Source organism: Nanorana parkeri, unplaced genomic scaffold, assembly GCF_000935625.1.
Source record: "Nanorana parkeri isolate BGI_ZX_2015 unplaced genomic scaffold, ASM93562v1 scaffold112, whole genome shotgun sequence".
Lineage (NCBI taxonomy): Eukaryota > Metazoa > Chordata > Amphibia > Anura > Dicroglossidae > Nanorana > Nanorana parkeri.
Genome location: NW_017306380.1, coordinates 1,992,096 through 2,001,292, shown reverse-complemented (window position 1 = coordinate 2,001,292; position 9,197 = coordinate 1,992,096). Strand labels below are relative to the sequence as shown.

Here is a 9,197-nt window from a genome sequence, read left to right as displayed (position 1 = left end):
GTAGAATAGTTCCTTAAAAAAAAAAAAAAAAACTAACATAGTAATTAGTTACTGAAGAGTTTGGGGGAGGACTTGCCCATAGTTCAGCTTTAACATGGTAAAGCTTGTATGAGATTTTATGATTTGGTTTACATATACTTTAAAATGATTAGTTGTATGTTATAACTGAGTAACAAAATAACAAATTGTACGTAAAAAGTCTGAAAGCAAAATGTTAAATTGTATTTTTTTTTTGCGGTGCTCTGGTTACAGAAATTGCCAGACAAGCTGCACAAATAAAACTCCTTCGAAAGCTGCAAAAGCAAGAACAGGTTCGAGCTGCAAAAGAAGCAAAAAAACAGCAAGGTATAAACATGGTGCTTGTCTTGTTTTACAGTCTACCCTAGAGCACGCTGTCTCCTCTATAATGTATTATTGTTCCTTTACAGCTATCATGGCTGCCGAAGAAAAGCGCAAGCAGAAAGAGCAGATAAAGATGATGAAACAACAGGTAACGTGTGCTGTGGAGGTTTATAATTGGGGCAATATGATCAATGGCACTACATCAGTGAACTGTAATGGGACGAGGGGGGGGGCACAGACTTTACTAATTTAAAACAAGGGGCCAAACCATCCTTAAAAACTTTAGATGCTCTTATTATTCTTTTAATTATATAAATGCTCTATTTATTATCTAAAGAGAAACTCAACACAAAACTGGTCAATGTATTGTGATCCACAGCTTGACCCCCTCCCCGCAGGGTTTATTTATCATTGTCTGTGAAACCAGAGGGGAGACTGAAGAATGCACTCTTCCATAACCGTGACATAGGATTCCTATGGAGGGACCACAGACAGCAGCCACCGTTTGTGACAGCATACCAGGATAGGGGGAATCTTCCCAATGATAGAATGAAGGCTAAAAGCGGATCTAAAGCCCAAAAGCCCAACAATTATATTTTATTTCGTTTTGGATAAAAAGGTGAGGGCGTAGAACCCATGTAAGGCATTTATTGTTGCCTCTTCCCATTAGAGAGAATTTACTTTCTTGGTGACCATTGTCACGGAGACTGAAAATCCGAAAACATTGCGTTCCCCAAAACAGCAATATTGGGAAAATCTTCCAATGGGGAAACCTGGTAGGTTCCCCAGGTGTTTTGCCATCTATAGCTCCACACAGTATCATCCAGTGGAATTATAGGACAGTAAGCTTTAATTTAAAGTAAAAAAATCAAAATGCAAGATCTGCTTAACTTTTAGACCCCCTCCTCCCTATGTAAAAAAAAACAGCATTACCTTTAGAAAAGCAAAGGAAGAAAAGCAAAAATATACTTATGCTATACTACTGCCTCTGCATGTGGCACCTAGGCAAGGGTGACATCATAGGGCTTCTGGTGAGATATTGGGAACACTGAGGATCTAAAATCTCCCAAGAAGGCATCACACTTGACACCATGGAAAGAAGCCGTGAAGGTAAGTATATTTTTGCTTTTGTTCTCCTTTTACTGATTTGTAAACATTTTGCTGCTCTCAAAACTATTTGTATTTGTATTATCGATGCTGATGCAACGTTATTTTCAATTGTAGGAGAAAATTAAAAGAATCGAGCAGATCCGAATGGAAAAAGAACTTCGTGCCCAACAGATTTTGGAGGTACCGGAAGATGTGTTTTTTAAGCCCTGGTGGTGCTATTACACTTTATGAGCATGTGTTGTACAGCTGGTGTGTTTACAGAACTATGATAGTGAAACCTGTTGCATGTATGTTCTAGGGTTTGTCTAATGTTGCTCACATTACATATAACAGATGTTAGTTTATCTTACACAGGAAATGTTGCATATTTTGAGAGTAAAAAGAAACTACTAAAATATGATGTTTAAAATGGGTTTCCAGGCATCTTTTTTTGTTTTGGATGGAGCGAAATCTTTACAACAGGGATAAAGGCAACAATATGTTTTTATCACATAGGGGAAAGGTTAAAACCTTTGTCATGGTTTTACTGCTATCTGGGTCCTTATATTTTCCTTCACTTTCTCTGGATATTTTCTCTCACTTCCTGTCTTAGTGACCACTTGTAATGGGACAGAAAATAAGGAGTGATCTTCCTGAAGAGGAAAAAAAATCCCCAAAACAAGCTGAGAGGAGGTCTAATCTTTCCTCCCTCTATCCAAAACTGAAGAGATGTATTGCCTGGAGTTCACTGTCAATAAACAGCTTTACTATGCATAGCGCATTCTAGATGAAATACTCATTGCATTGTAGACTTTACATGGTTGGGAAAATGGGTTTCTCCCTAATTTATTTCTTTGCTTCTGATCCTCTTCTGGCTTGTTTGCTTTGCTCTTTGAAGGCTGGTGTTCTCTGTAACATATATAACTGTAGAGACAGCATATATAGCAAGGTTGGATAGCTCATTTATATAACTGAGATATAGGACACATGACTAATTGATTCTCCTTGTAACTTTGAATGCCCCCAACTTAAATAGGGCTGTTAGTATTATACAAGATTTATATAGCGCCAGCAGTTTACATAGCGCTTTACAACATAAAGGGAGACAGGACAGTAACAATACAATTCAAAGAAAGAGGGCCCTGATCGTGAGAGTTTATAATCTAATAGACTAATGTTATGCCTTTAGTCACACATAATAGTAACATAATAGTGTTTACCAAGAAACACTTAGGTTTTAAAGGCCAAGTCTATTGAAAACTGATATCTTAGTTGTGAGTAATCAACAATGGGTTGAGTTTGCCCCATGCTCCTTTTTTTCTTGTGAATCGCAAGCCTAAAGGGAATCTGTGCTTTGCTCATGCAGGGCAAAGCAACAGCATCACTTTAATGCAGACCTTGACAAAAATTCTGTAGGTCTCTCAATACCTGTGTTGTGGTAGCCCTTTCAAATACACATGTGGATACACAAATATGTTAACGTGTGCGCAGTAATGCACTGTAACTTAGCTGAATAGCCTGAATGGGCCCTAAAAGTAATCTTTCATAAAGGTAAACTTTGTTGAAAGTCATATCTTTCGAGGCCTCCATTGAGTCTCTATGACATGGTTTTTGCTCCCGCCAACATTTGTATGTTGCCACTTTCTTATTTTGCATTCTCCATCAGATAAAATAAGTAAAAAATCCAATAGCTACAATTGGACCCCTTCATGCTGCCCTTAGGTAGGCAGACCTGGGAACTAAAGACCAGAAACCTGGAGTTCATAGGAGATGTAAGAAATGGTTAAACAGTTTAACTCTTCAACGGGAACAAACTGAAATATGAGTTTTGGGTAGACTCTAACTGTAAACAATCAGTGGCTTTTCGCACTTTCTAGGTAAGCCACTGACACCATATTGGGAAGCAGCATTAACCTGGCCATGCACTGGTGAAATTTCAGCCGAGTCCTGCTGACTTTGCCAAAATTTGAGCAGCGGGACCCTCTTGTTCAACAGAAGTCAATTTTTCAATCAGCCTTTGTTGAAGGAGCTGTCTGAAAATTCTCAACCATACAGTGACTGCAGCCCACAAGCTGCAGTCACTGTTTGGGTATTCTAATGGTGGCATGCCAGCCGCTGTCAGAATACAATAGCCCGGTGGGGTATGGCCAGCTTTATTACTGGAAGCTCTCACACTACTCTGTGCCTGAATGCTGCACTACATCATTCCAAATGCCTGTGTCTACAGTGACATAAAATTCACTTGTCATTGCCTCTCTAACTGGTTCTGTTATTGATGACTGGTTCTCTTTAGTGGAAACCTGTACTGAGAGCAATATGTGCTCTCCCATTTCTATCGTATGATTATCAGACCTGGGACGGGAGTGGATCTTAACCAAAACAAAATCAAAACTCCTGATCTGCCTGCTTGTCCTAGGAGTAGAAAGTATTGAATCTACTGCATTGGTATGACAGCCAGGCAGTCAGAATTTCCAAAAGGCAAGTCAGCAATGGCCGCCACGTATTTCTTTCAGGCCAGGTTTCCTTTAAGTATACATACAATTTTTACCAAGTGATTTTATATAGAAGTAAATAGGTTGGTAAGTTTAGGAAAGCGATAGAAGGAAGTGGCAAAGTTGTTGTAGGTTGATTGATAAGTGTTGATCAAAGACACCAAAGAGACCGCGTTGTGCTTTAAAAGATATTGTTTCTTTAAGCTAACAATGCTTATAATTTGATTGAGAATGATGTGCCAGCAGCGCTGTGTGTTAGTATAAAGGCTGTTTGACCTTTCATTGCTCGCCCATTATTTAAATGGCAGCCAGACCACACATTAGCATGCAGGAGAAGATGGGTTGTATTGTTAGCTGTGTCCTGTATTGTTCTGTTATCCCCCCCCCCTCCTCCCCACCTTCCCTACTAAGAGCAAGTGGCTCTTCTCCAGCATCTGATAACGCTGCTCACTCTGGACTTGTGTTGTTGCATGACCTTGAGACCTGTTTTGCATGCACAGGCTAAAAAGAAAAGGAAAGAAGATGCAGCAAATGCCAAAATATTGGAAGCCGAGAAACGTATAAAGGTTAGTTTAGAGAAAGCACATCCTTCCTGACTCTTCTCTTTATATCTGCCTTGATTTAGTAAGGCCTTGGGATTATACACATTGCTCCTTCAAAAAAAAAAACTCCAGTCACAAAACACAAAAATATATTTTCCAAAACAGTCATAACGGCCCAAATGGTTTTACATTTTCTAAATCTACAGTTATTTCTCTGTATCATTCTCTGGTCATTTTTCTACCTCCTGACAGATGTCTGATCTGTTTGTGCTCCTTAAACACATCCACTTACCTATTTCCAGAGCCTGAAATGGGAGATCGTCAGAGCTCTGGCCTATACCTTTCATATAATCCCAGCAGGGGGAAGCCAATCTAAAATAGTGGCTTAAAGTGACACTAAACTCAGGAATCAAACATTAAAAATGCATTCAAGCACCTTAACTATTAACAAAAATGTATCTTATTTGTGTATCACTCGGCTGTAGATCCTCAAATCATCTCTGAATTGGTGCTGCCACTATCCTTCCTTCTGGAGGGGGGCTACTTGTTTTGTTCCCCATGGTCCTTGTGTGTGTAGTAAAGTAGTCACCGCTCCAAGCTCGCTTCCATGATGAACTACAATCGCAGTACAAATTAGTAAACTAAACATGAGATTGTAGTCCATCATGGGAGTGATCTTGGAGCCGTGACTACTTTACAACGCACACAGGGACCATGTGGAGCAAAAGTAGCCACCCTCCAGAAGGAAGGACAGTGTCAGCACTAGGTATGCACCGATACCGATACTGGTATCGGTGCCAATGCTGAGTATTTGGGCTCATATACTCGTATGCCCAAATGCTCAGTTGCCTAGCCCAATACTTGAGTTTCCGGTATCTGGAAGGCGGGCAGCGAGTCATTACATGCTGCCTTGGCCGGGAAGCCGGCTCCATGCTCCCTCGTCGCTTGGTGGCGGCTTCCCGGCTAATCAGGAAGCCAGGCAGCGTGTAATGACTCCCCGCCCAGCTTCCTGATTGGCCAGAAAGCCAGCCAATCGGGTAGCCGGGCTCCGGGTAATGACTCGTTGCCTGGCTTCCTGATTGGCCAGCTTCTCGACCAATCAGGAAGCCGGGCGTCATTACACGTGTAATGACTCAAAGAGAAAGCACATCCTGATTGGCCAGAAAACTGGCTCAATGCATTCTCACCTGGTGACGAGGGTGCATGGAGACGGCTTTCCTGCTAATCAGGAAGACAAGTGGCGAGTCATTACACGCCGCCTGGCTTCCTTAATGGGACTTCTGGTATCGGTATTCGGTATAGGCGGGTCCCGAAAAAAATATATCGGAAAAAACGGTATCGGTGCATCCCTAGTCAGCACCAATTCAGAGATGATTTGAGGATCTGAAGCCGAGTGCTGCACAGAGAAGCTACATGTTTATTAATAGTTAAAGTACTTGAATGCATTTTTAACATTTAACCTCTAAGTTTAGTGTCACTTTAAGCTGGACATACATGGATTGAAATTTGCCCATTTCCTTCAAAATCAGCCAAAGTTTGGTCCATGGGTGGCCAGGTAGAGAATTGTTGTACATGCATCTGGAAGATTCACCTGCAGAGAATGTTTGTGGAATGCCAGATTCTCTGCTTTATAAATACTGTATGCCCTTAGTATGTATTTGTGTATGTACATATATAGATGTGGAGCATATGACTTTTGCCTAGAGTTCTAAGTAGGGGCACGCAAACTGCTACAGTAGTTCACATTGTATCGTGCAGCCCTTCCAACCTTAGAGTGCTTCATTCAATTCTATCAACTATTTATCAAAGTTAGATTTACAAATTTCACTGACAAGGTGGGGGGTTGGTTTGTCCTCTAAATACTGTGTTAAAAATGGAGGACACACTTTTTCCTATTAGCCTATAATATAGCATGTAGATAGACAAACGCTCCTCTAGACCAGTCTGCAGGTTGCAATGTTTAATGTATGAAGTGCCATCTGCTGACCTGAAGTGGATCTGCACTCGTAGTATATTTTTGTCCTGCAATCACAACTTGATAGCATCTAGCTCATTTCAGAAGTAAATACCTTTAAGGGATAGGCGCAGGTTTGCTTTGATGCCCCCCACTTCAGCAGCATATGCTCAAATCTCCTTCACTCCCAAGCCAACCTGTACAGCCACGGGGATTGTAGAATTTATCCGGTACCTCCAGGTATGGAGGAGCATGTGACTCACTGCCTTTTCTCTCATGTGATTGCGCTGGTGCTTTTTGATTGGCCCAACAATGTCACATGGTGGTAGGGAGAGAGTCCTGATCCCTGTGTAAGCTCTGACTATTGTGGCTCTGAGTTTATACAGGGTTTCCCACCCAATGGATGAACAGAACTGAAATTCAGCTTTAATTTTTTTTAATATTTTTGGATTGTCCCAATTTTGAAGTTTGTAATGCTGTTTAAGTTGTTTTACGAAATGTCATTAAATCCTTTGCTTCTTAATTACATTATGTATACTGAGCTACAAGGACTGCCACTGTTTTTTTCTTTTTAAGGAGAAGGAAATGAGGCGTCAACAAGCAGTTCTCCTGAAACACCAGGTCTGTAGACATAGAATCCCAATATCATAGATATGTATGTTTATTACTCTCATGGTTTGCCTTTTGTCCCTTCCCACTGTAGGCAGCTCTTTTGTAAGCTAAGCCAATGTTCAGCCATTTTATCACCAGGAACTATGGGTAATACCCAGAGCACTCCCTAAAGACATTGGTTCAGCATACAAAACTGCGGCCCTGAACTGAGATTGGACAACTGGGGGCTCTGTAGGCTACTTGCTGCTTATGGGCTTACTTTCCAGCAGCAAGATAATTAAGTACCCTGTAATTGTTATTGCACAATTATTTTCTGCTTACAAATTACCTGCCTTGCTTTGGTTGTGGGGCTTTTGGGATAATTTTATTTGATTTTTTTAATGGTTATTGTGTAATCTGCATTTATTTCTGTTTCATAATGATGTGCCAACTCTTTCTGCCAGGAGTTGGAGAGGCATAGACTAGATATGGTATGGGTATGTTTATTTTTGTACGTCTTAACACCGCATTGTGATTTATTTTTATTTTCTTTTTTGGTTGTGATCTGGTTGTCCTAGCAATGCATAAAGTGTAGCACTGGCTGCTGTCATTGTACATTCTCCTCCCTGCATGGCTTAACAGTGCAGTGCATTGCATACATCTGCTAATTAACCCAGGAAAGACTAATGCGTTTCAGGCTGCATCACACCGCTGACTAAAACAAAAAGGCTGCATTTCTGTGCATCGGCAAGCTGGCAAGAATAGATTTGGGCCATTGTTCCCCCGTGGTCATTTGCATAGCAAGAAATGTAATTTTCCCATCTAAATTCCAGCAGAGAAGTGTCTGCTCCAGCTGCTCATCACTCCGAATATATTTTATTTCAAGCCTACGTACATTAAAAAAAGAAACCCTGACCCTCTGTAAAACCACAAGCAAGCTTTTGTAACTTTATGCAGTGCATCCCCCAAAAAAACCAAGTCAGTTGGATAATCCTTTTTATTTTATTTTACATTCATGCATGTTTATCAGCCATGTATATATATATATATAAATAATTATTTCTTCATTTATTTCACTTGGCCTGTAAGTAAATACAATTAGTACCTGTTCTTGTAAACACCCCTGTAACTAGTGGTGGCATATTAAACTAGCTTAAATGGATACACAGCTCAAGAACTAAAGGTACCTTTACCTAGCAGCCATTTTGCGGACTGAAGTAATGTTTATAAAAATGGGCCTACTGCTTCACTAGACACCAGTGTCATCTCTGAGGGAAACAGTCAGTTGAGGTTGCAAGGGGTGGAACCCCTACTTATGAAAAGTAGACAGAGCACAGTACTCCATAGTTGCTCTATGGAGCTTTTATTTCATCACCACAGACATATGTAATGTTTGTGGGCCACATAAAGCACAATTGAACCTTCACTTTAAATCAGTTAAATGCAATGCAGGTGCATCAAAGCAAAATGGGATCAGTGTTTTACTGTTTGTTTTCTTTCCAAAGCAGCCACAGCCTAAGTAGAAAAAGCCTAGGTCCTGCCAGCAGCTGCAGATTGGAGCCTTTATGGAATCAGTGGTGGTCCGTGCAAAGATCTGACAAGCCCCCTACTGAGTCAAATCTATAGCTCTGCAATCTGCAAAGCTTCTACTCCAACCGGAACGTAGAGTGCTGACTCGGACTCAGCAGGGTGTGTGTTGGAACTCTGCAAAGGGACCACTACTTCCCCACATAGTGTATAGGTCCTTCTCTGCAGCTGCTGGCCAGACACATGATTTTCTAATCAGGCTATGGCTATTTTTTTTAGGATACAAATCGCAAGATTTTGCACACCTTTTGTTATGATGCATCTGGAATGTATTTAGCTAATTGAAACTGAAGTCACAATTGGGCTTTAAAGACCCCTTCAACAAAGCAACGATGACGACTCAACTCCATTGGGGCTGCAAGGCTGGACAGGGCCAGAGCTGTGACACCCCCCCTGCCCCCCCCCCCAGTGAAAGAGTTTGGCAGCTTCTATGCGCATGGACCGGATGATAGAAAAGGCTTTTTTTTTGCTTATAGCAAGTAATCACATTCCTTTAAATTTCTAGCACATAAAAGAGACAATTTTATTAGCTCCTACACAGACAGTTATTCCTCGTGCTTATATTAGGCCCACCTCTGAGGCTCCTGGTGAGCCACAATC

The 9,197-nt window shown here is 41.0% G+C and overlaps 1 protein-coding gene across 7 annotated transcripts in view; it reads left to right on the top strand.

The window, feature by feature from the left end:
* BAZ2B (bromodomain adjacent to zinc finger domain 2B) overlaps positions 1–9,197 on the top strand; it is a 118,094-nt gene that overhangs the window by 76,590 nt on the left and 32,307 nt on the right. For 5 of the 7 annotated variants that reach the window (XM_018553153.1, XM_018553149.1, XM_018553151.1 and 2 more), the window contains 6 exons: positions 253–345; positions 429–490; positions 1,567–1,632; positions 4,424–4,489; positions 6,996–7,040; positions 7,475–7,507. In XM_018553153.1, the coding sequence (XP_018408655.1) occupies positions 253–345; positions 429–490; positions 1,567–1,632; positions 4,424–4,489; positions 6,996–7,040; positions 7,475–7,507 (365 nt within the window). The remainder of the gene's footprint in view (positions 1–252; positions 346–428; positions 491–1,566; positions 1,633–4,423; positions 4,490–6,995; positions 7,041–7,474; positions 7,508–9,197) is intronic. The other 2 variants (XM_018553148.1, XM_018553150.1) reach the window with 2 other exon arrangements.